Raw genomic sequence first — 26190 nt, forward strand, 5'->3', positions numbered from 1 at the left:
CAATATTCACATTTTATCAAGAAGAAAAAAGCTAAGAAAATCTAGTGGAATCAGCTCAACCTTTCTCATTATTGTAAATCATTAATTAAGAAATAGTTTTAAATTTTATGCTGTTTACAATCAAAAATAGGTTTCAAGTGATATGCAAATCATTGTTTTCTCTTTTTATTTACATAACAAACAGTTTCCCAAATTTTCTGGACATGACATTTATAATATCAGAAGTTTACAGAACTTGTTTTCTGCTCAGTACTTTTAGAACTAAAATAACAAAGTTTAGGTAATTTTAAACATAGTATTAAACATCAGATGTAAACATTCACTCAAAGTGCAAGTAGTTTACTTTAAGTTTATTTTTTAGTGCAGCAAGTGTTTCCAGCTTCATGTTTTCAAGTAAAACCAGTAAAGACAAAATTGGCTAAACAATTGAGTAAATAAATATATATACAAAAATATAATATACAAAATATAGGTGTAATAAATAAAACAGTTTGTTTATAAATAGAAATGTGATATAATCAGAGTAATAGTGGAAAGTGCTTATGCTGAGATGCTAATTCAGTCCTTCTGTGGACGTGGTCCAGAGCGCCTCCTGCTGGCAGCAGCTAAAGCTCTGATGGAGTTCGCCAGCAGATCCAACTGGTCCAGGTGCTGCTCTGTCACCTTCCTGATCAGCTCCCAGGATGCAGTGCTGAAACCCTGTACAAAAAGTACTGCAGTTAGTACTACCACTCTGTACACACAATAATGCATTTAGTGTTACGGCAGGACTTGTACTTACAGTGCGGTACAGAGTTTTTTTGGCCAGCCTCCTGTAGTAATTTTTCAGTCTGCAATTTGCAGTCTTGGTACTTAACATCTGGATACAAAAACAGACTTAAAATTGATTTTCTGTGTAAGTTAATAATACTTCAAGTATGCACTGAGTGTAAGTCGGAAGATGGTTAAGAGTAGTGTGTAGTTGTGTTTTTATAGTGTTCCAGCAAAAACAAGTTAAAGAAGTGGTGAAAGAGTAAACACTCTAAGAAGTTCATTGGCAGTGTTTTAATAGTAAAAGCACCTACACCTGCTTTTACTCACACATGTGCTAACGTCATCTTTCTGTCTGTGGATGCTCTGCAGGAAATGATGAGTCTTGCTGGTGTCCCAGTTAACAGAGGAGAGGTTGCCATAGTGATAGAGTTCAAAGATCTGCTTCAGACTCTCTCTGATAAAAACCAGCTGAGTTTCCACCTGGAGAGAGAGAAAGGTTTGAGAATTGATGTCGGTTTATCTTCTTACGTAAACATGTCATAAAGTTTGTAAATAATAACATACAAATAACAGGATAACAATAACATTGACTGAAAAAGCAAAAATTATCTGATTAATTGATTGGTTACCTCAGCACGCCGTATGCGCCTGTAGAGTTTGTATGGAAAGGAAACTGGACTCTCCTCATCTGTCATTGGACCACCCTGAAACATCAAGATGCCACACTTCATTATTCCACATCACATGTTACAGACCACTGGAAGGTAAACATTATACAGTGTATGTACATTTGTACACACTGATCAGCCACAACAATAATACCAGATGGTGGATTTTTTAGAAAAAATTATGTAATTTTTATAAAAGTATGATGAATTAATAACTGCTCATGTATTATTATGGGTTAACCACCTGTCAGCACAGGACCTGGTTACAATCAGCTCTACCTTTAAATACAGTGATCTTTGACATTTAGCTTTTACTAATTACTGTATATGTTTGACCATAATTCCCATAATCAGTATTGTAAAAACTTTTGTGTTTATATTTGTCCTCCATTAAATTTTAAAATGTTACTGTTATGGATGATTGGTGTATACTCTACAGAACTAAATAGTATGTGTGTATCAGTGATTCAAATAAACAATGATTAAAAACCTAAAAAATTATTAATACTGATTTAAGTACTTAAAGTTATATAAGATAAGATAAGACTTTATTGAGCCAACAATAGGGAAATTCCACTGTTCCAGCAGCGAAGAAACAAGCACCAGATATTGAACCTCCCATTAAATTTAATTATTGCACCACACATTAATAAGAATATTTCACAAGAGCACAAAAAGTTACATAACGTACACAAAACTTACTTCCATAGTTAAACCTTAAAAATAAAAGTTGAAAAGTTTCATTTTTAAATATAAACTATACTTTGTGAAATAAACATTCTTTATAATCATTTTGTTCCTGAAACTGAAAGTATTTCTGTTAAAATTACCTTTGTATGTGTATTTAAACCGTTTTATGAATTTATATCATCTATATATTTAAATATACTCTATATTAGTTTGTACTGAAATATGTAAAAGCATTTAGCCTTAAATATGTAGACACACAATAAAAAATATTTGCAATGTATGTCTTATTTTATCATAATGATTTTTAATTATTACCCTTACTCTTTCGTAAGAAAAGTAGTGACATTGTGAATTGTTTGTAAATAAACGATTTAAATGCAAATACAAAGTTAATTTTAACAGACAAATATTCAGTTTCAGAAAACAAAATTATTATGAATCATATTTATTTCATAAACTAGATTATACAATTAAAAATAAAACTTTTAAACTTGTATCTTGAAAAGCTGAATTTCAAACAACTTCCAGCTCCTAAATTGATGGTTATTGCCCCAGCTCGAATCCGACACCAGTTTGAACAATTAATCATAACTCTCAATAACTGTGATTTCTCAGAGCTTGACATATGAGGATTTTGGTTCACTAAGAGCCATAGTTCTGTTGAGCCTACTATTCCCTTAACTCTGGGCTCATCTCTATACTTATTTTATTACAGAAACTAGAACATGAAATTGGGATTAAAGGAACCGCACTAGGTTGGTTTAAATCTTATCTATCTAATAGACTTCAATTTGTTCCTGTTAATGATGAATCCACCATGCAGGAGTTTGGAAAGGTTTGGAGTTCCACAAGGCTCTGTGTTAGGACCAATACTTTTTACTTTATGTATGTCTCCTTTAGGCAACATTATTAGAAACCCCTCCATAAATTTCCACTGCTATGCTGATGATACCCAGCTATATTTATCTATGGAACCAGATGAAAATAATCAGTTAATAAAGCTCCAAGCATGTCTACAAGAAATAAAGGCCTGGATGTCCCACAATTTTTTACTTCTGAACTCAGACAAAACTGAAGTCATAGTATTTGAGCCCAAAAATCTCAGAAATATGATGTCCAACCATATTGTTACTCTAGATGGCATAAGTCTGGACTCCAGCACTACTGGAAGGAACCTTGGAGTTATTTTTGATCAGGATTTGTCCTTTACCTCACATATAAAACAAATCTCTAGAACAGCCTTCTTCCACTTACGGAATATTACCAAAATTAGGAGCATCCTGTCTCAAAGTGAGGCCGAAAATCTGGTCCATGCATTTGTTACCTCTAGGTTGGACTACTGTAATTCGCTATTTTCAGGATGCCCCAGTAACTCCCTAAAGAGCCTGCAATTAATCTAAAATGCTGCAGCAAGAGTGCTGACTGGAATTAGCAAGAGAGATCATATTTCACCTTCACTAGCTTCTCTCCATTGGCTTCCCATTAAATCTAGAATAGAATTTAAAACCCTGCTTCTTACATATAAAGCTCTGAATGGTCAGGCTCCATCATATATAGAAGATCTCATAGCACCATATCATTCCAGTAGCCCACTTTGATCTCCTTTCCTCCACTTGACCCTCTCTCCTCTCCTCTCCTCACAATTGTCACCACTGTATGTCATTCACTGTGTGTGTTCTCCCGTAGTTGTCTTTGTCCTTCTCTGTCCTCCTCTCTCTGTCCCTTTCTGCAGGTGTCCCCCGGCTTTGAAGCTGTGTGTCTTCCAGCGTGAAGCTACTGATCCTAACAATCTGCCTGATGTTTTGTTGTTGTTTTTTGTTGCTCTGTTCTTTTCTCTCTCCCTTTCCACTCACCCCAACCGGTCAAGGCAGAGGGCAGTCCACCCTGAGCCTGGTTCTGCTGGAGGTTTCTTCCGTTAAAGGGAGTTTTTCCTCTCCACTGTTGACTATGGCTTGCTCCAGGGGGAATTGTTGGGTTCTCTCTATACATCTGTATAATCTTAACTTTATTCCTAAAGTGCCCTGAGATGACTTTGTTGTGAATTGGCGCTATATGAATATAGGTTGAATTGAATGTGTGACGCCACCCTCTCCTTTGAACAACACACGTAAGATACCACCAAGACTACAAATGTTAAGTGATGTAGTTTCTTTAAATTCCACCAGATGTCAATAAAAGTTTATTTTCCTTCACTGGTTCCTTCAGAAAAGTCAAAAAATAACTTTTAAGCATATTTGAGCACAGAATAATGGTCAAATAAAATGTGCACGTTAAATTCTTTCATCAAAAAATCTGCCCTATGCAGCAATTATTCTACTGATTTTTGCAGATACTCAGTTGTCATTTCCACCCAGGTCTTCTGCAGAACTTCCCAAAGCTCTGCTCTTTTGGTTGGAAAGTGTTACTGAACTTAGACGTCCAGTTTCTCCCACACCAGCTCGATATGGTTCAGATCTGGTGACTGAACTACCATCACTAAGAGTTTTCAAGCAGATAATTTCTTCTCTATATAATTCTTACACAACCAGGACAAAGGCTTGGGGCTATTGTATTGCTGAAAAAGTTCTCCCCGCTCAGACATTGCCTAGAGGGAATGGCCTTTCTCTTCATTGTGGAGTGGTATTCATGCTCATTTAGGTGGCTTTGGACATGATGTAGATCAGCCACTCTCCCACTGCACAAACATCCCCAGAAAATCACATGTGGTGTTAAACACTCTTCATCATCATCTTTTTATGAGCTATGTGTCTGACACATGTTCTTCACTTGGATCCAATCACCTCAGATTTTGACTCATCAGTCCACAAGACCTTGTTCCAGTCATAAAATCCACCGTTTGTTCATCCACTGGATCTTTTTCTTGTGATTTGCTAATCCTAGTAGTTAGTTTTTTAGGTAGTACTTGTCTTCTTGGGCATATTCCACTGTGTCTTCTGGTTTGATTGGATCCAATTGCTGCAAACCTCTGGAGACTACAGAGCAGAGACTACACCTACACTTTCTGGGTATATGTCGTAGAAAAGAACCTTCCACCAAGCTACACTGAAAATGACAGGCCACTATAGATATAGAAAAGGCCAAAATAAAAACTCATATTATTCTTTTACTGGACATAAACTTATTTAAAGATGTGATAATACCTGGGATAGACATAAATGATCAAAGACCATCCAGACTTATATTTATGTAAAAACTGATCAGTAGAGTGCCAGAGACTTGCCAGGCAGTTATTTCTGAAAGTAAAGTTTACATATATTCCACAGTTTGTGATCCTGTAGACTTAAATTCCTCTCCAGTTGAAATTCCTGCAGTCAGTGATGTACTCACCATGAGGCGGATGAGGGTCAGAGAGATGTTGCTCTGGTGACTGTATCGTGAGAACCAATCACAGCAGAGAGCAGGACTGAGGATGCTGCAGAGGAAGAAGAGCAGGCCGGTCCAGGTGGTCATGATGAACATGAAGATGAAGATGTGAGCAGTGCTGTGCGCCACTGTGTTCAACATGCTGCTGCTCTGACTGCACACTTTTATTCCAAGACAGGAAAGAGAAAACACAGATACCAAAAGTCCCTGTGTTTTCACTTTCCACACATCCTGATAAATTTACTACAGAGAGGCATCAAAACACTTTATTACAAATAAAAGTGCGCCATTTAAATTAAGAATTGATTCGAAATGAAAAATGTATTTGAGGCGTCAGAAGTAACTCACTGTAGTGTGGCATTACGAAATTACTGTGAATCATTACGAGTGTTTTACTGTTGGAGCAGCAGACTTTAACTTTTAACTAATTTATTTAATGTCATGATTTTGTTTGTAAAATCCTAATTGCCTTTATTATTACATACAGTAAAAGTACCCCTAAACTGCACAAGACTGCAGTACTAAATAATGTCCTTTGGTGGTTTAAAGATTTCGTGACTTTGTCAGGAGGTATTTAGATTTAATTCAGTGATTTTAATTTGAATCTGTTTGAAAAAATTATAAAAATAAATCAGATCAACTTTAATCTTTTGTCTTTAATTATCTTTAAATCTGTGAGTGGTTTCACAAAAAAACATGAACAAACTGTGTTAGTATTGGTGTGACGTATGACCTCTGTCTGGAAGTCCCTTCACTTTCATTTTCCAAACGCACACATCACAGGAAGTCACACAGGACTCTTCACAATAAAAGCAGAGACTTTGTCTCTGACTTGTTGATAAACAATTTAAATACAAATATGAGCTTATTATTAACAGAAATACATTCTGTCTCAAGAACAAAATGATTCTTCATCATAAACTACATTCTATAGTTAAAGGTAAAACTTTTTAACTTTTATTTTGAAGGTTATACCTCTTCATTGACAGTTTTCTCTTTCAGGTCTCATATTCACTTTCCAGTTGCTATGGAACCTTTGTGTGATGATGACATGCTGTGACATTATGTACTAATACAAAGACATAACTTAACCTGCAGGTTGTGCCCCTGGTCATGATGTGTCCCCCACTCTTCCTATCCCAAGCAAACCAACAAGAAAGAGTATTCAGCATAAAAAAACAAAGGGTAGATGTTTATTAACTTCAGCAATGAGCAAAACTAGAAACAAAAAGCTCTAACAAACCCACCTTTACCTAGAAAAAAAAAAACTAAATTAGAATTAGAAAACTGTTTATTGCCAGGTACAGTTAAGAACACTTATCAGTACTATTGTCTTGGTGACAGGTGCACAGAATCTAAAATCTAAAATGAAATCTGTAAATAACAGAAAACAGAGAATGAAATATAATATCACAAAAAAATTGAAAAAAGCTATATACAGAAGAGTATGCAGCAGGAAGTGGGAAGTGCAACCAAACTGCAAAACAAATGAAAGGTTGTCACCTCCTCAACCAAAAGAGGAAAAAACACAGAAAGTAAGTGGGCTTGTCCTTCCTACTTTGTAAACATCATGTGAATAATTTTAGTGGAATGTTTAGACACTTAGCAGAATGACTATCTTTACACACACTCTCTAAGCTACTCACAGTCTCACACATTCAGTAACACAATGCTGGTCTGGTTGGAGAGAGGCTGCTGCCATCTGGGGCACAAGAAGCTTGTAGGCCCAGCTGGTCCAATCCTGTGGAAGCAATTGATGAGTGACTGCTGACAAAACTTGTCCAGGACTTACTGGTCTCTGTCTCCAGGATTTCCCCTCATTCATCATACAACTTTCAAATAGCTCTGGAATGAAACCTCACAGTTTTCATTTTATCCAGGAACATTAATTCTCTCAGATGTCTGCTCAAGATTGAATGAATGAATGAATTATTTTTTTTGCAATTATAGAAAGGATACAATAAAACTCTAGAAAGTTTCTTTCTTCAAAGATTTAAAAACACAATAATAATATATACAGTAATACAAAAAAAAAGTTGGGAGGATGTGTAAAACCTATTATTAATTTACATTAGAACATAAACAAAATATCAGATATTAAAACTAAGATATTTTACCATTTCATGGAAAATATTAGCTCATTTTGAATTTGATGGCAGCAACACAGTTCAAAAAAGGTGTAAAAGGAGCAAGAAAAGGCTGGAAAAGTAATTGCTGCAAATCAAAAACAAATGGAGGAGCATTTGACAACTAATTAGGGTAATTGGCAGCAGGTCAGTAACATGACTGGGAGCATTTCTGGTATTATGAAAGGAGCATTTCAGAGAGGCAGAGCCTCTCACATATGAAGATAGCCAGAGGTCCACTAATCTGTTCCAAAAAATTGTGGTACAAAGAAGTTTCAGAGAAACTTTCCTCAACGTTAAATTGTGAAGACTTTGAAGATCCCACCATCTACAGTATATAATATTACCAAAAGATTTGGAGAATAAGGAGGAAAATGCAAGGGACAGGGCCGAAGGTCAAAACTGGATGCATGTAATCTTAAGGCCCTCAGGTGGCACTGCATTAAACCAAAACTGATAGAAACAGAGTATTTAAACACTATAGAACCTGATTCTGTTGATAACAGCCTACCTCTAACCTGTACAGTACTTGAGTAGTAGTACTTTGTATATTTAGAGTAAACAAATCACTACTGTAATTTCGTACCTTTAGTGAACTAATCAGTCACTGTTACTTCATCCTGTATTTATTTAACTGTGACAGAGTCTCTTCTGTGACGTATCTCCTGTTACCTGTCTGACGGACAGGGGTAGGGGTGGGGTGGGGTGGGGTAGGGTAGGGTAGGGTAGGGGTAAGGGTGGGGGCGGGAAATAAGCACAGGAAGCGAGCACAGTTCTGTTTGTATATTTAAAGAGCACGGAGACACTTCCTGTTTTAGAGAGTACAGTACGCGTAGGGCGTGGCACGCGAATACGGTGAGTTTCTGATCGAACTTGTTTTTGTCCGTTTCTCTCCTTCGGTACCGGGTTCCGGACTGTGTTCTTCCCGGTGGTCGGTTTGTTGGTGGACTGCTCGGGCCAGCTCAGAGCTCGTCTCAAACCCGGAAACGACTTTAACCCCCCCAGGAGTCTGTGTAGCGGATAAAGACAGTCCTTTACTTTTGCTCCATCTACTTCTCTGCTCTGGATTCATTCAGATGTTTCATCAGAGCCAAATACTCCACTGAAGCAGGCTGGAGCTCACATGTCAGGAGAGTCATTTGACGAGTTTCTGACACAGGTCAGAAATCAACGACACGCTGTTTGGACTGTAGCTGATAAGAAAACACAGCTGCTCTGTCCTGAAGTTTCACAGCAGCTTCTAGTCACAGTGACTAGAGGACGATAGAAGCTCCTACTGCAGTAAATACTTAGACCATTTGTTAATCACTTTAAGGGAGTTTCTCCCCCCAGGGTGGACCCTGTCTCTCACGCTGTGACAGCTGGTATAGGCTGCAGCCCCCCCACAGGATAAGTGGGTACAGATGACGGACGGGGGGAATATGATTCTAATCTGTTACTTTGCAGATTAGAATCACACAGTGAAGTAATGCGTAACTGTAACCCTGCAGATAAAACTATCCAGCCCTGTGTAAAACAGTTTCTTTGGGACCTGAGATGAGACCTGCAGTGATTCTGAGCTGCTATCCACAAGTCAGAATTCAGCAGCTCCATCTGCACTCAGTGTTTATCTGACGTCCAACCCAAACACCTTTACATGAGCATTTGGTTAAAAAATGTGTCTTGATCTTGTAGTTTGACTGTCTCAGAATGAGCCTGAAGGGAGGGGCACAGTCCTCCACTCCCAAGAATGCTGCCACTCAGGGTCTGCTGCTTTTATCTTCTAGCATAGTGTTCACAAAGGTGTGTGGGTTTGTGCTGCGTTATTTAGGTACACTGAGATATTATTACACTGTATTTTGACAGGTGTTAGATTCCAGAGAAAGTATCCAGACAGGGCACACCTCTGTGAAGAGGGAGGTGGCCACTACGTATGCATCAGTCACCCAAATAGCTTTTTGTTTCAGCCAGTTGGACTAAGATTAAGATTTGAGAAGGTAAACTGAGCACTGGAATCGACAGGTTACCTGATATCTTAGTACGCAACTGTAAGAATTCCTTTAACAGCAGTAAACCATAAGATCAGTATGTTTGTTCCTATTGTGAACACTCCATATGTAATTTGAGTGGCAGCAGCATCAGTCACATAAATGTAGATAAGGAACAGGTTTTCACTGCCACTGACCAGCACCTTTAGGACAAGGAGGTAAATTACAAGTTTCATAAAATTATGTGTATGAAGATTTTAATTAAATAAAAATTTCCTTAGTAATTTAGACATTAACTCAGTAAAAAGTGAAAATATTTCTTTAAAATCTTAAACGTCAATTGCGGAAAATTCAGGACGCTTTAGGTCTACAGAGTTCCATGGACTTTTGGTCTAAATGAGAATAGTGTGACCATTTTGCTGCAGGTGGACAATCTGAAGCCACATTTACATTTAGTCATTTAGCAGACGCTTTTATCTAAAGCGACTTACAAGTGAGGTACAAGGCAGCAAAACCGTCAAATACTTATTGTTATTGACAGGTTGATTGCTTTTAAATGTGCAGAAGCTTTTAGAAACCGTGTTTTTTGTTTTGTTTGTTTGTTTGTTTTTTCACGTCATCCCTCAGTCAGTTGTGTAGATGGTGATGTATGTTTGACATCTGCAGAAACTCTGATTTTTCACCTCCATTATCTGGAGAATGTTTTGTCTCTCATCGGACTCACACAGTAAGCAGGAAATTAAACCTTTTTATTTTCGCTGTTTCCTTTGGGTTTGGTTAAATGTAGTTTGTCTGTGAAAACAGTTTGACCAGCAGAACTCCACTTTATCATTAACCCCCACCCCCACTCCCCTCTTTCTCTCTGTAGGCATTGCTGCTCACTAACTGGGTTGTGTTATTTCCTGGAACACTCCCCCTGGGTTGGTGTGTGTTCATGTGCGCAAGTTCTAAACCACTGCAACCAAAAACTGCCACCTTCCTGCTGGATATAAAGCGGAGCTTAATTGGATCTGGTTTTTCAGCTGACTCATTTAGATAAAGGACTTTAACGGTGTGGACCAGGATTGTCCTGTGAGATGTCTCAGAACAATAAAACCTTAACAGTGGTTCTGCTGGTGGTGCTGGTGATTGGGTAAGTCTGTACACATACTACTACTGTTACTGTAGTACTAATACTAGAACTAAACAAACGTACGGCCCACACAGGGTTTGAGATATCTCAAGAGCCCGAAACAGCTTGTCGGGAGGTTTGTGGTCTGTATTCAGATCAGTCAGGGACGTGGTTCTAATCCTGTCTGTTGTCCGTCATCTCGCCATGTACCGATCCGCTTTTTATTTCCATCAAACCGACTTCAAACAGAAATCAAACAGACTTAACGAATGTTTACATGCAGATGTTACTATGCTCGGCGAATGTAGTCCTGCATGTCAGTCAAACGTTTCAGTCTGATGTGGATGAATGTTGACTAACTCTAGCGATTGTTTTAACCCACTCAAGTGAAACTTAATGGCAACATGAACACACTGCAGGATTATTTAGGCCCACTTATGGTTCTGACCAGGATCAGCTCCGCTAAGGTGCATTTCCCTGAGATTTTGACTGTTGACAGGTTAGTAGATGAATTATCTTCCACAGGTCAAAAAGCTTAACATTTATACAAAGGTTATAAAAACTTTCAGATGTGGTCCTGATAGAGGCTCCAGAGAAACCTGGTGCACACCTGGTGGTTTAATCAGTTCACCTGCAACGATCGGTCATGTTCAGGCTAAAAGCATCTGGTGTTTGTCAGTAATTCCAGTCTTTGTCTCTTTAACTCGGTAACAGTTGGCTGCTGCAGATGGTTTCACAGCAGCATGTTTTAAAAGAAATAACTGGGAGACATCATTGACGTGATGAGCCTCATAGAACATTAGCTCAATAATCTCAAACTGACTAAAATAATGTTTCAGCTGTGAAAATGTTAGACAAGTATTTGAATGTGTAGCAATTTTATTGGTCTGTTGCAAAGTCCAAATGTGATTCACTGTCCAGCAGCACACAGCCATAGGTGGATCCTTGTTATAAAGAGACCTGAAACAGGATAATGTTTTTTTGTTTTTTTAGGATCTGGTACAACTCATTAAGCCAACACACATTTTATTAAACTCAAACAACTGTTTGTGCCAACGTTTAGTAAAGGAGTGTGTGAGAAGAGATGACATCAGGACAGTGTGTAACTTATGGGAGACATTATCAAGTAGAGCTGGTTCTGAACCATCTGTGGTTTGGCAAATTTCTTTATGGCTTGCAGGTCTATGGTTGCACATCTTTCTCTTTCTCTTTGTTGTTAACCCAGAACATGGAGCGCTACATATGCTGCCCAGCTCTTGTCCAGCACCACTTGTCAGGTTTTGGCACTGCCAGGACTGAGTATGGAGTGTCTCTATCGTCAAAATATGCTGCAGTGTGTTTATGGAAACCAATCTGTCCCAGAGTTGGCATGAAGAAGGCCGGTCTCTTCTGTGATGTGTTGTTAGTGTTTAAAGTCCATAAGTGGAGTAAAGATTGGACATGCGGCTTGGACAGGAAGGCCTTACAGGTGAAGAGCCAGGTGTGCTTATGCTTTCTATGTAGTGGCATTCTTAGTGCTGAAAAAGAACTCAGAAGTTCTTTGTGGACATTGTGGTTCCTGTGAAACTGGTTTGTGTTTGAGTCTTACGCCTCAGTGACTTCTGTATTTTCTTTATTGTGACAAAGTAGATCAGGTTTAACGCCTGAACAGGTTAGGTAATGTAGGGGGGTGTCGCCTGTCACATTGTCCCATATGACCGGTGTTTGCACTGCAAAGATGTCTGTGGATGTGTCCAACCTTCCATTATGTGTTTTCATTTCAAATGAAAATAGGTTAACACCTGGACAACATGAAAACAGGGAAATCTGTCTGTTCAATCAACACACTGCATCACAGTCAAATCTGATGAATGAAAAGGGTGAAAATTAATTATTTATTTTCTGTGGAAACAGGAACCAAGTTTAGGCGAAACTCCTCCTGAAGTCTAAGTGGGCACATTTCACTACATACCTTTTTAGTATTACAAGTTAAATGTTCAATCAGAAAAAGTGAGCTGATAAATGTGTAACCATTGAGGTCCGCTGAGAACCAAAACTTGTCCCCAGCAGTTGGACAGACTGAGGAGTGAAGGAGGCTTTAATGTGTGACAACTTATATGGGGGAGAGCAGCTGGTTTTCCTCACATTGAATACAAGAAGGGAGTGTTCTGATATTTGGTGCCAAAGCCAACATCTTTCTAATATGTTCTGTTTGAAACCCAACTCCGACACCTGGCCCACTGGTTTCTGAGTCAGCTGTTCCATGAACAGATGCCAAACTCTCTGTTACTGACAATGGTAAGACAAAAATGACATCCGTCTTCTGAGAGACGATATGTCATCTCCGTCACAGAGTAGCACCTCCCAAATATTTACAAGTGAAAATTTTTTTTAATCGCCCGTTTTTGTGCCTTATTTGAATTGATAAGTGTTTGCACAGTGCTGACATCCTCTTCAGTTTGTCTAAAACCAACAGTCATCTGAAAAGTAAAAGCTCTGTTCGCACAACTTGTTTTTAACTTTATAGGACGTTACTATTATTGTCTCTTTCTAAACGTCTCCTCTCTGATACTGGACTAAACTGTTTTGGAGTTTTTCTTTGTTAACTATCTGCACCAGTTTCTGACAAACACTCACACTAAGGCTCTGGTGTAACTTTAGGTAAAGTTGTGCATATCCTAACAAAGAGCAGTCTCATTTCAGTCTTGCTTGATATTTATTGCTGCATTTCCTCTACTGTTTTGTCTTTCTGCTTAAACTCTTAAACTCTCACCCATTCTCTTGGGAACCATAATGTTCTGTGATGGACTTTTCTCTTTAGAGTACAACTAGACAAAGAAAAGTTATATGGAAAACCCCCCATAATTTCTAAGTTGTCTTAGAATTTAATTAGCAGCAACTCCGTGGACTTTCTGTGTGGTTTATGGCTCCCGAAAAGTCTCCATAAGTATTTTTCTTTTTCTTTTTTTAATCTCTACTGGTCCAGAAATAATTTTATTTCACTAAGAGCCGTTTCTGTGCTGTGGTTACACATCCTACCTGTAAAAACAATATTTGTGACTGACCACTTTAAGATATAAGGTCTTTAATTACTGAACAAACATTCTTTTTTTTTTTAAAATTAGAGCTGTAAGAACACACACTTGAAAACAAAAGTTTGGAGATATTCAGGATGACGTGAACACAATGGCTACTTTATCACACACAAGTGTGAGTGTGCCAGTGGGACTTGGACAAGAAGCTGCAGTATTGTTTTTGGCATCAGCACATTTCACTTGAAAGAAGTGGGCAAACAAATGCAAGCTGAATCAATGCTGACCTAGAGGTTTATTCTTAGATTACACACACTGAACCACACTTGTTGGTCCATGAGGAGTGTTAAAGCATACAGGCTGCCTCCACCTCAACACTGTGTTCTAATGGTTACCTTAACCACCATAAAAACTTTTGTCCAATGTTATTTATCTTCCAGAATGTATAGTAGTAGTAGTAGTAACAGTAGATCACTGTTGTAAAGTTGTAAAGAGTTAAATTTCCTCAGTACTTCTTCATCATTACAACGCGGTTTCACCTTTGAGGCTGAAACGTCTGTTAAAACAGAAATAAAATTCAATTCAATTCAACTTTATTTATATAGCGCCAATTCACAACAAAGTCATCTCAGGGAACTTTACAGAATAAAGTCAAGATTATAAAGAGAACCCAGCAATTCCCCCTGGAGCAAGCCATAGGCAACAGTGGAGAGGAAAAACTCCCTTTAACGGAAGACACCTCCAGCAGAACCAGGCTCAGGGTGGACGGCCATCTGCCTCGACCGGTTGGGGTGAGTGGACAGGGGAGAGAGAAAAGAACAGAGCAACAAAAAGCAACAACAAAACATCGGGCAGATTGGTAGGACCAGTAGCTGCACGCTGGAAGACACACAGCTTCAAAGCCGGGGGACACCTGCAGAAAGGGACAGAGAGAGGGGGACAGAGAAGGACAAAGACAACTACGGGAGTGAACATGCAGAGTTAATGACATACAGTGGTGACAATTGCGGGGTGAGAGGAGAGGAGAGATGGTCAAGAGGAGGAAAGGAGCTAAGTGCATCGGGGGGTGGGTCCCCCAGCAGTCTAAGCCTATAGCAGCATAACTGTAACTAACTATATGCTTTATTAAAGAGGAAGGTTTTAAGCCCAGACTTAAAAGTAGAGAGGGTGTCTGCTTCCCAAATTTGAACTGGGAGCTGGTTCCACAAGAGAGGAGCTTGATAGCTAAAGGCTGTACCTTCCATTCTACCTTTGGAAATTCTGGGAACCACAAGTAGGCCTGCATTCTGAGAGCTAAGTGGTCTACTGGGATGATATGGTGCTATGAGGTCTTCTATATATGATGGAGCCTGACCATTCAGAGCTTTATATGTAAGAAGCAGGGTTTTAAATTCTATTCTAAATTTAGTATGAAGCCAATGGAGAGAAGCTAGTGAAGGTGAAATATGATCTCTCTTGCTACTTCCAGTCAGCACTCTTGCTGCAAATCAAACAGTACAATAATGACTTGGGATTAATTGACTGTCTGAATATCTACAGATCTAAATTTTTTAGTTGATTAATTTCTAATAGGTTCCTAGTTTATTTTCATGTCAAGGGAATAAAAACTTGCTTAGATAAGTGCACAGGAATATTTGGAAGAGTTTTTAACATTGCTAGATAAAAACAAACCAGCTGCAGTTTTTCAGAACTGAAACATGGTTAGATTTTAGCATGCGTGAAACTGTAGTTTTTCTGCTTGTGTTGCTGTTTTCAGGTGGGAATAAAGCACCTGAAGGCTGTGTAGGTCAGGATGCTCTTGTGAGTTTCTATTTCAGGTTCTGATTACAGCTGAGATGCTGTTACTCTGATGTTTTTATTCAAACCTGTGAAGTTTCTGTTTTCTGCTTCTGTTGATCACGGGGGTTCTGCACACTAACACAGACAGGAAGACACTTCGCGCAAGAACAAGCTGATCACCTCTGATCAAACCGTACTGTTACAACATGAGGGAAGAATTACCAAACGACACATTTCTAAATCACAGACCACTACGTGTCTCAAGAGGTTTGTCCAGGACACCCTGCTGAACTGTGGCACTGTTTCAAAGTACAATAAAGTCGGGTTTAAACATTAAGGGATGAAACATCAACACAACATTTTTTTTTTTTTTTTTAATTTTGCAGAGGAAGTTGTAGACCAGTTCTGTCTCTAGCAGTTTTTTGAATATTGGCAGTGAGGCTGCCTAGTGTGCAGAGTTGAGCTTAACAGCTTTGCTGCACAACTGCCTCAGAGGAGCTCCACATGGCTAATTACCAGAGAGCCCCCAGCTCATTAGCATTTAGTCTGCATACATCTTTATTAAAATACACACTCTAAACATTAAACACATCGATCAACATGAAGTTATACTAATAAACGTGTAGCACTGTGTTGTAGTCGGTCCCTGTTTGTTGTCCTCCTGTTGTCCTCCTTTAGTCCAGTCAGGTTTGAAGCTTTGTCTGTATTGTCGTTGTCAGCCCTCTGACTGTAGACAGATTAAACCTGAACCAGCTCTGACCTGCGTGTGTAACTGCAGGTGGATGGATGTTTCCTGTCTTGGTGAAAGTGGACCTATTGTTTCTGGCTGGGTTTTAAAGAGTTCACAGGCTGAGCCTCTGTCTACCTGATCCTCATCTCTGGGACAATAGCTGCTCAATGAACAAATCAGGTGCAGCTTCAACAGAAAAACTGACCTTAAGGAGCAGGAATCAGTAGATGATACCACAGTATTTGTACAGCATAAACTGTTTTTAAAGTGTAAAACTGGACATCTGTATTGCTGTACTTTTACACTTCATGATATTAACATGTTAGGAGATAAACTACTGAGTCTCTTTCAACCCTGAAACCTTCCATTTATCCTGCAGCACACATCAAATCGCTTCATCCAACTGCACAAAACAATCTGTTTTCATGAGAATTGTCTTAACTTTTTTTATTTCTTTGTTTTTGTACTTTGTCTCAGCTGTTTGTGGCTTTGTCTGATTGTCAGTGGAAACTATTCAGTCCAGCGGCTCAAACAGATCGGTCACCATTCATAGGGGAGATTATGGCTTCTTCATTATACAGGGTTTAACTTTATTTGGTTAGAGCTCTTCTGTTTAAAGTAAACAGTTTATGAACGTTTTGACATTTGAATGAAACGGTTTCCGTTTTGCGATTTTCTCCTGTTCGGTAAAAAATAACCATTGTGTTTCTGTTTGTACCCACAGACTCGTGTACTACTACCTGTACCTCGGCCAGCCCCCCTGGTAACACACGAGCACACAGTCACACAGCATGTTTTTTAAAATAATACATCAGCTCTTAGTGGTTGGATGATGGATGAAATTGTAAATGATTCATCTATTAGGAGACACTTTCACCAGTGGCTGATCACAAGCCTGGTATCACCAGCCATTTAACTTCTGAAAGCAGCAGCTCACAATAGCTGTAACAAACACATATTTATTCAGTTAGTTATTCTTTACTTTTGAATATAAAAAGGAACAAAACAAAGCAGTTTAGTCAACTGCACAGAAGCTGCTTATGTTTTGTTTATGATGGGCATACAGGATGAGGTCCAGTAGTATTTCACAAAAGTACCTCACTTTTTTATATTTGTCAAGGTCTCTTCTATCAAAATTGTAATAGTTAAAAATAACTAAACTTACAATCAAGAACTGATCCTTGGACCTTGCTCTACAGACTGGATCTTGTTTTTATGTTTTAAGCTGGCCCACATGTAACTCAGCCTGGAGAAATTAAAAATGTTTCACAGAGCTGTGTGATAATTCTGAATGCAGCTTGTTGATTTAGGAATTCACAATTTGTCCGAGGGACCAGTTTGCTTGTAAATGTTTCAGAATAATGTGATTTGCTGATGATGAATAAGGGAATGAAGTATTTTTTTCAGTCCTTACACCGTCATCAGCTCTATGTGTGTCTGTGTTGCAGGTTTCAGTGCCCAGTGCAGACACCAGGCAGGTGAGGAACACAAACCATCACCTCACTGGTTTTTCCCTGGGTGTAGTCTGATAAGCTTATCAGCTCCACCCTGATCCCCAACCTTCACACAGAGCAGCTGGTAATGTCAATGTGAACCAAACTTTACTCTCATTCACAAGTACTTCATGAACCATGAATAGAACCATGGTCCTAATGGTTTCGTTGCCCTGGTAATCAACCCTAATATAATGCCCTTGAGTTGTGCTGTAAAATTGTTAATGTTTAACTCGTTATTTTGTTTGTTTTGTTCTGTAGACCTGAATCAAAAGTTATACCTAATGAGTTTCACCTTGTGGCTTCTGAAAAGTAAGTATCATCATTACCATGGTCCTTTTTTGTAACACACCTGTCAGTCTCTTTCTTGATGGGTGGAGCCCCCCCCCCCAACTTAAGTGTATGCAGTTTAGTTAACTTGTCTGTCTTCTCTAACCATGGTTATGTTGTCATTCTGGGCTAATGCTAACACTGGCTAAAGTGATGATGGCCATCAATACTCATCAGAAACAATAAATACTTTATCTAGCAACAGGTTTTCAGACTTTGTGGGTGTGAAAAGTGATGTAAAAATGGCTCAAAGACATGTGACATGTCTCAGACTTCACAGTCCCAAAGGTTCAGTTCAGTGGCTACTCTTGAAGATATTTCACCTCATCTCACAGGCTTCATCAGTTTTGGCTGGAGTTCCAGGCATTTAATGCTGGACTTGCTGATACCCTAAAGGGTTTATTTCTCCCACCTTGTGGGTCATTGTCTCACCCAACCATCATATGTCTCTAGGATTATGAGTCAAAGTTTGAACGAGCAGTGAACTGCCTATGTCCAGGCTGTAAGTGTCTGATACTCGTCTGATACTTCGTAGACCACCTCCTCTGGGTGATGCTCGTTCCAGTTGAACGTAGATAAAGTCCTTCACCCGTCATTCAAACAGGTAATCTGTGAAGACAATTATGGGTGTCACCTGTTAAGATTTTCACCTGAAAACTAAACATGACAACCATTTATAAGCATCATATAAGTCAGTGCTTCCCAACATTTCAAGTCTTATCACGGCTTCAAATAAAGATTTGGCCCCATTGCTTGGTTTGTGCAAAGAGTTGTGCAACCAAAGAATGATCAGGTAACAAAGTCCTTGAAGACGGACATGAACTTGCATTTACATCATTAGGGAGGGAGTCTCTAATCATAGATTATATATTGGAACTCATGTTTTAACATCTCATTACCACATGTGACACAGCAATTTGAGACATTTCAAGAATAAAACATGGTGGATAGTAGCACATCCACTGTCCAGTGTCAGCGCCTCTCCTGCACGAGTCCATTTTTCTGCATTTGCTGCAGTTTAGTTTGGCCTCTTTCATTAAAATGACCTACACATAAAGATAGAGACAATGTTTGACGCAGGCAAATTTTTCTTGGGTTGGTGCAACGAGTAAGTTATTAGATATATCGACTGAGGAAAAAAGACAACTCAAAGACAACTCATAGACAACACAAAAGCAACATACAGGATCTCTCAGTGATGTACAAAGAACATGGATCTTGTGATCATACTTGGAAAAACAGTAGCAGTAAGTTAGTTAGAATGATAAATGGATTGCAGTCATTTAGCACTTTTCTATTTCACCAAAGTGCCTTTCATTCACCTACTTCCACATCTTGTAATGATGCCATGTTCTTTCCTGTGGTAGGAACAGAAGTCATGAGCAAGTTTGTTCTTATCGAAGCTATTTTACACTTGTTTTCTCACATGAAAACTGTTTGTGTTTTAGTTTGGAGTATACGCAGCCCAGCATCGTTTATGGGTGAGTAACATTAACTACTGATGATGACTGTGATGTGACGATGACAATAACTCCCGTGTGCCTTTACATTTAGTCGTACCGATGTGATGACTATCACGCCCTGGTTGGCTCCTGTTGTCTGGGAGGGAACCTTTAACCCTGATCTACTCGACAGCATCTACAAACCAAAGAATATCACCATCGCAGCAACTGTGTTTGCAGTTGGGAAGTACGTCTGAAATCTGGTTACCGCATAACCATTTATAGTCTGACCTTTGACCTGCAGGTGTGACCCCTGTGACCTTCTGTCTAGGTACATCAGGTTCCTGAAAGACTTCCTAGAGACAGCGGAGCAGCACTTCTTCGTTGATTTTACCGTGCACATTTACGTGTTCACTGACCGTCCCAAAGAGGTGCCCAAAGTCAAAATGGCTCCTGGCAGAAAGGTAAACAATTTACATACATACAAAACCTTTGTACGACTGTTTATGTTTTATCAACTTGGAGATGTTGTGTTTGTCGATATTTATTTGTGACTTTTGATCAGGTAACATTATGACAATTTATAAAGAAAATAAGGAAATTGCAAGCAATGCTGTTACTTTTTCTCACAACTGTTTAACGGTTGGGGGAGTGGAAAGTGGAGACGGAAAAGAAAAGGGCAACAAGAAGCAAAAAACACAGCTCCAAAGCCAGGGACACCTGCAGAAGGGAACAGAGAGAGGGAGAAAGACAACTATATTTAGACAATATGACATAAAAATGAGGATGTGAGGAGAGGAGCTCAGTGCATCATGGGAGTAATATAAAAACTGTAAGCAAAGCAGCATTAGCTTACCATTATTATGCCACTCACCACCGATGATTGATTACTATTATAATTATGAGTATGTGTCTGAACAGCTCGAGGTGCGTTCAGTGCCCAGCTCGAAACGTTGGCAGGAGATCTCAGCCCGCAGGATGGAGCTCATCCAGACTCTGATAAAGGAGAAACTTCAGGACCACGTTGACTACATCTTCTGTCTGGACGTCGACTCAAAGTTCCACGGCCGCTGGGGGACGGAGTCACTGGGCGGACTAGTTGCTGTCGTACATCCTGGTTAGTAAAAACTCTCCATAATGATACTGGAGAACCAACAGTCATGTGCTTCTTAATGTCAATTTTCTTCCACAATTTCTTATTAAAGTAGAAGCTTGATGTCAAAGTTAGTTTTAAGATTTAAAGAGAGACAAGAAGTTGTACAATGTAAAATTTAGTGGAAATTGTTTAAATTCCGTTCAATTTCTAGGTCACAGATTAACCACCATGCTGCCCCTTTTCATTCTTCATTAATTTCAATCAAACTTTATTAACATTGTACCTTCTGTAAAAAGTGGATGAAAAGACAAGTCAAGTAATCATGATAAGAGAGAAACTTACAAAAAGGTAATAATAATGCACACAATAAATTATTTTTAAAAAATGAGAGAAATTGACAAAACACATTAAATTAGGGCAATAAGACACTTTGGACTACTGTCATTCGAAGTCGAAGAAGGAGAGGAGGAAGGTGTGTTCGTAGGCAGAGAGAGAAGAGGAAAGCTAAGAATGTAGGACTGACAGTAGGGACTCTGAATGTTGGGACTATGACAGGGAAGGCTATAGAGTGGATTGACATAATGCAGAGAAGGAAGGAGGATATACTGTGTGTCCAGGAGACCAGGTGGAAAGGTAGCAAGACTAGAAGCTTAGGAGCAGGGTTCAGGTTGTTCTACCATGGGTCAGATAGGAAGAGAAATGGAGTAGGAGTTATCCTGAAAGAGGAGTTTGTGAGCAATGTTCTAGAGGTGAAAAGAGTATCAGACAGGTTGATGAATCTGAAGCTGAAAATTGAAGGGGTGAAGGGAGTGGTTATGCCCCACAGGATGTAGGTTAGAAGAGAAGGAGAAATTCTGGAATGAGTTAGATGAATTGATGCAGAGCATCCCCAGAGGTAAGAGAGTGGTGATTGGTGCAGATTTCAATCGGTATGCAGGTGAAGGAAACAGAGATGATGAGAATGTGATGGGCAGGTTTGGTCTTCAGGACAGGAATGCAGAAGGACAGATGGGGGTAGACTTTGCAAAGAGGATGGAAATGACTGTAGTGAACACTTTCTTCGAGAAGAGGCAGGAACATAGGGTGACATATAAGAGCGGAGGTAGAAGCACTCAGGTAGACTACATCTTGTGTAGACGTAATCTGAAAGAGACCAGTGATTGTAAAGTATTGGTAAAGGAGAGTCTAGCCAGACAACACAGGATGGTGGTTTGTAAAATGACTGTGGTGTAGAGGAAGATGACGAGGACGAAGTGGTGGAAGTTGAAAAAGGAAGAATGTCATGTAGTTTTCAGGGAGGAGCTGAGACAGAGTCACTGAGACAGTGCTCCCAGATGACTGGACCACTACAGCTAATGTGATCAGGGAGACAGGTAGGAGGGTACTCGGTGTGTCATCTGGAAAGAGGAAAGTGGACAAGGAGACTTGGTGGTGGAACGAGGAAGTCCAGAAGTGTATACAGAGAAAGAGGTTAGCTAAGAAGAAGTGGGATACTGAGAGGACTGAAGAGTGTAGGTTGGACACTAAAAAGGGAGAGGTGGATTTGTACAGTTTGGCCAGACAAAGAGATAGAGATGGGAAGGATGTGCAGCAGGTTAGGCTGATTAAAGATAAGGATGGAAATGTTTTGACAGGTGCCAGGAGTGTGATGGGAAGATTGAAGGAGAACTTTGAAGAGTTGATGAATGAAGAAAATGAAAGGGGAACAAAGAGTAGAAGAGGTGACTGTTGTGCAGCAGGAAGTAGCAAAGATTAGTAAGAGTGAAGTGAGGAGGACGTTGAAGAGGATGAAGAGTGGAAAGGCAGTTGGTCCTGATGACATACCTGTGGAGGTATGGAAGAGTCTAGGAGAGGAGCCAGTAGAGTTTCTGACAAATTTGTTTAGCAAGATCTTGGCGAGTGAGAGGATTCCCAAGGAATGGAGGAAAAGTGTACTGGTGCCAATTTTTAAGAACAAGGAAGATGTGCAGAGCTGTGGCAACTACAGAGGAATAAAGCTGATGAGCCAAACAATGAAGTTGTGGGAAAGAGTAGTGGAAGCTAGGCTAAGGGCAGAGGTGAGCATTTGTGAGCAGCAATAGGGTTTCATGCCTATAAAGAGTACAACAGATGCAGTATTTGCTTGGAGGATGCTGATGGAGAAGTACAGAGAAGGTCATAGGGAGTTGCATTGTGTCTTCATAGATTTAGAGAAAGCGTATGACAGGGTGCAGAGAGAGGAGCTGTGGACAGGCTAGCAGATGAGGTTAGACAGGAATCTCCACGGACGATGATGTTTGCGGATGACATTGTGATTTGTAGTGAGAGCAGGGAGCAGGAAGAGGAAAATCTAGAGAGGCGGAGGTCTGCTCTGGAAAACAGAGGATGAAGCTTAGCCGCAGTAAGACAGAATACATGTGTGTCAATGAGAAGGACCCAAGTTGAACAGTGAAGTTACATGGAGCAGAGGTTAAGAAGGTGCAGGAATTTAAGTACTTAGGGTCAACGGTTCAGAGCAATGGAGAGTGTGGAAAAGAGGTGAAGAGGCGAGTGAAAGCAGGTTGGAATGGGTGGACAAAAGTGTCAGGTGTTTTGTGTGATAAGAGTATCAGCGAGAATGAAAGAAAAGGTGTTCAAGATGGTGGTGAGACCAGCAATGTTGCTCAGCTTAGAGACAGTGGCACTGAAGAAAAGACATTAGGCAGAGCTGGAGATAGCAGAGCTTAAGATGTTGAGGTTCTCTTTGGGAGTGATGAGGATGGACAGGATCAGGATTGAGGACATTAGAGGGACAGCTCATGTTAGATATTTCTGAGATGAAGTCAGAGAGGCCAGATTGAGTTGGTTTGGACATGTTATGAGGAGAAACTGTCACTATATCGGTAGACGGATGCTGAGGTTGGAACTGCCGGGAACGAGGTCTCGAAGAAGACCAAAAAGGAGATTTATGGATTTAGTGAGTTGTTAGTTAGTTGGTGTGAGAGAAGAGGATGCAGAGGACAGGGTTAAACGGAAGCACATGATTCACTGTGGCAATCCCTGAAAGGGAAAAGACGAAAGGAAAAGAAGAAGACATTTAAATGTTTACTGATTCATCACTGAGGTTTAGAGACTCTGATCACTAAATGTTCTGCTTTGTAGTAGTTGTCTTAGAAGTACTTGGTTTCAGATTTTAGAGTACTCTCAACACCACATAAACTTTAAAAATGAGGTGAATTGGTTGTGAATTGGCATGTGTCATCTATCAGAGTCGTGGTAGATTCACCAGGGAGATCTGAGGGTAAAATGGATGTTTGAGCCAATTGTCTTTGCTGGGACTTTGTCCTATGGCATAATAATCACTGGGGGGGGGGGGGGGGGGGGGTGTAAGTCTAGTTTCTGAAACATTCAGTTAAGTCCAGCAGAAACACACCTGTTTAGGTGCTGGTTGGGTAACACTATTCCCACCTGTGTGTCTGCAGGTTACTACAGAGATGACCGTCGCAGGTTCCCCTATGAGCGGAGACCACAATCCAAGGCTTACGTGGCTCTTGGCCATGGGGACTTCTACTACTGTGGAGGGGCATTTGGAGGCCTCCTGCAGGAAGTGTACCAACTTGCGAAAACCTGCCGGACCAACTTTGAGGAGGATGCAAAGAATGGCATCGAGGCTGCGTGGCAGGAGGAGAGTCACCTGAATAGGTAGGGGGAGTATCAGGTGTTGATCCCCGACTGTGTTTTCAATGACTGTAAATCCTGTTCTTTGTGTTCAGGTACATGTGGATCAACAAACCCAGTAAGGTGCTGTCACCTGAGTACCTGTGGCAGGACTTTAAACCCAGAAACCCTGAAGTTGGCATCATCAGATTCTCTGGAGTTGTCAAGAACTACGCTGATATCCGACCCAATGCCTGATGTCCAGACTACACTGAATGGGAAGAGGTGGGACCCTCAGTTATGAGGGTTTTAAAAACCCAGTTGCATCTCTGTACGTGTTTGGGATTGGATCACACCTGTTTTAGCTGAAGTGAAGTACAGACATAGACTGTTGGTAAGCCTGTCTGTCTCCCGCTTCAAAGCTAAAATTAGACACATTTAAAGACACTGTTTCACAACCCCCCCACCTTTAAGGACTCAGGACTTTTAACTTATGTTACATCAGCTGCGGCAAGTTTACCTCATCCCTCAAACTATCTTCATCTCTGCTGCTGCTGCTTACAGCGTTACAGCTGTACTTTTTTTTCCCCCTGGTTCAACTAATGAAAAAAAATTATTTTGAATCAACAGAAACTAATTCAGTTTACTCCATAGCAATTAACTTTGGCTAAATCCAGCTTGATGTTCATCTCGTACTAACTAGCTTAACACAGTTACAGTTGATCTCCAGTTTTTCAGTGTATCCTTCACACTGACCAGGACAATGGATTCTATAAACCTGTTGAATCTACTAGATCTGCTAGAAAAAAATGTTTCATTAAATTGTTCATATTAGAAGTTGATAACAGATGTGTTAGGCCACCAGGTACTAATGTTTTGTTGCTCATTGTCTTTACTGGCCACTTGTACAGTATACACCAATCAGTCATAACATTAGGACAATGATGATCAATGTTAATCCCTCCACCTGTTAGTGCTCACGATGTTATGGCTGGTTGTTGTGTATTCTATTTTTTTTTCTCTTGATTTATTTTCTTTGCAGAATCTCAGGCGAAACAGACAAGATGTTGGTTCAGGTTCTGATAAACTGTCACTGTCCACTTGAAGCGTCCACTAATTGACTGGTGACTGTCTTTATCCTTTATTCCTCTCAGCTGTCTCTAGGTTAAATAATAAATTGTTGCATAATATGAGTTCTCCTGCTTTTGTGCTTTCAAACTTCATCTGCATGAAATGTGTGTATTCCATTAAACATTTAGTTGTGGTTGATATTGAAATGTGAGTTTGCAAACGTAGAAAACTGTGTGTACAGGCTGAAATTCAATTCTTTATTTAAAATTCATAATTTTCAACCCAAACATCTGATAGGAAACAAACAGATGACTGAATTGTTATGAATAAGAGGTTATAAAACCATCTGTTAACTGTAGTATAATATACAATAACTAGTGTAATGTGTATTCAGACCTCTTGAATTAATTTAATTTGAGAATTACCTTTTACCATCATTCTACGCATTATAATCGATATGCATAACTTTTCTATAAAAGTTATAGAAAAATCATTTTATTTCACAACCTGAAAGGAAAAATGCAAAAAATAATTTTCCAGCTTATTTGCAATCTGTCCTTTACCAGTGTCATGTGCTTTAACTTGTCATATTTGAATATTTTCTTGGGAGTTTTGAATATTAAGTAGGTCCTACCAGAGTATTGTAATGCTGGGTATTAAAATATTTGACTATATCAGTATATTTACAAAGTTATACAAAAATTTTAAACCCTTTTTGGTAATTCTGTTTGTATGAGCGAACCAAGAAGGTAGTATGTATTGTGGTGTTATGTTTCTGTGTACTGATGTCATTGGTGACATCATGGCTTTGACCCTCTCTACTCCCCGTATTTAAACCTTCCTCTTTAATAAAGCATATAGTTAGTTATAGTTATGCTGCTATAGGCTTAGACTGCTGGGGGACCCACCCCCCGATGCAGTGAGCACCTTTCCTCCTCTTGACCA

At 39.6% G+C, this 26190-nt stretch overlaps 2 protein-coding genes across 4 annotated transcripts; one reads left to right on the forward strand and one right to left on the reverse strand.

The window, feature by feature from the left end:
* Positions 1–246: 246 nt before the first annotated feature.
* On the reverse strand, positions 247–5597 carry ifnphi1 (interferon phi 1). Its single transcript, XM_067477780.1, has 5 exons — positions 5439–5597; positions 1383–1457; positions 1081–1233; positions 782–859; positions 247–699 (listed from the first exon to the last, which is right to left on the reverse strand). The coding sequence occupies exons 1-5, from the start codon at positions 5568–5570 to the stop codon at positions 559–561; spliced, it is 579 nt and encodes a 192-aa protein (XP_067333881.1). The 5' UTR covers positions 5571–5597; the 3' UTR covers positions 247–558.
* Positions 5598–8324: 2727 nt separating this feature from the next.
* Positions 8325–25364, forward strand: LOC137099819 (globoside alpha-1,3-N-acetylgalactosaminyltransferase 1-like). 3 transcript variants are annotated; one of them, XM_067477111.1, is made up of 11 exons: positions 8325–8455; positions 10436–10699; positions 16923–16961; positions 17647–17676; positions 17953–18003; positions 19470–19502; positions 19576–19710; positions 19795–19927; positions 20385–20580; positions 24000–24219; positions 24291–25364. In XM_067477111.1, exons 2-11 carry the CDS (start codon positions 10644–10646, stop codon positions 24430–24432), a joined length of 1035 nt encoding a protein of 344 aa, XP_067333212.1. In that variant the 5' UTR covers positions 8325–8455; positions 10436–10643; the 3' UTR covers positions 24433–25364. The 3 variants fall into 3 exon arrangements, with proteins under 3 accessions (XP_067333212.1, XP_067333213.1, XP_067333214.1); XM_067477112.1 differs by lacking the exon at positions 8325–8455 and adding an exon at positions 8462–8759; XM_067477113.1 differs by lacking the exon at positions 8325–8455 and adding an exon at positions 9877–10294.
* Positions 25365–26190: the final 826 nt, after the last annotated feature.

Source organism: Channa argus, chromosome 15 (genome assembly GCF_033026475.1).
Source record: "Channa argus isolate prfri chromosome 15, Channa argus male v1.0, whole genome shotgun sequence".
Lineage (NCBI taxonomy): Eukaryota > Metazoa > Chordata > Actinopteri > Anabantiformes > Channidae > Channa > Channa argus.

Bases quoted from the DNA above. Each gene is read 5' to 3' on its own strand.
- ifnphi1 (XM_067477780.1), bottom strand. From the start codon at position 5,570: ATGTTCATCATGACCACCTGGACCGGCCTGCTCTTCTTCCTCTGCAGC. The intron at 1,458-5,438 runs GTGAGTACATCA...TTGATGTTTCAG, and splicing joins TGACCCTCATCCGCCTCATG to GGTGGTCCAATGACAGATGA. The intron at 860-1,080 runs GTGAGTAAAAGC...TTTTGTATCCAG, and splicing joins AAGATGACGTTAGCACATGT to ATGTTAAGTACCAAGACTGC.
- LOC137099819 (XM_067477111.1), top strand. From the start codon at position 10,644: ATGTCTCAGAACAATAAAACCTTAACAGTGGTTCTGCTGGTGGTGCTG. The intron at 17,677-17,952 runs GTGAGGAACACA...TTTGTTCTGTAG, and splicing joins CCAGTGCAGACACCAGGCAG to ACCTGAATCAAAAGTTATAC. The intron at 19,503-19,575 runs GTGAGTAACATT...CTTTACATTTAG, and splicing joins CAGCCCAGCATCGTTTATGG to TCGTACCGATGTGATGACTA.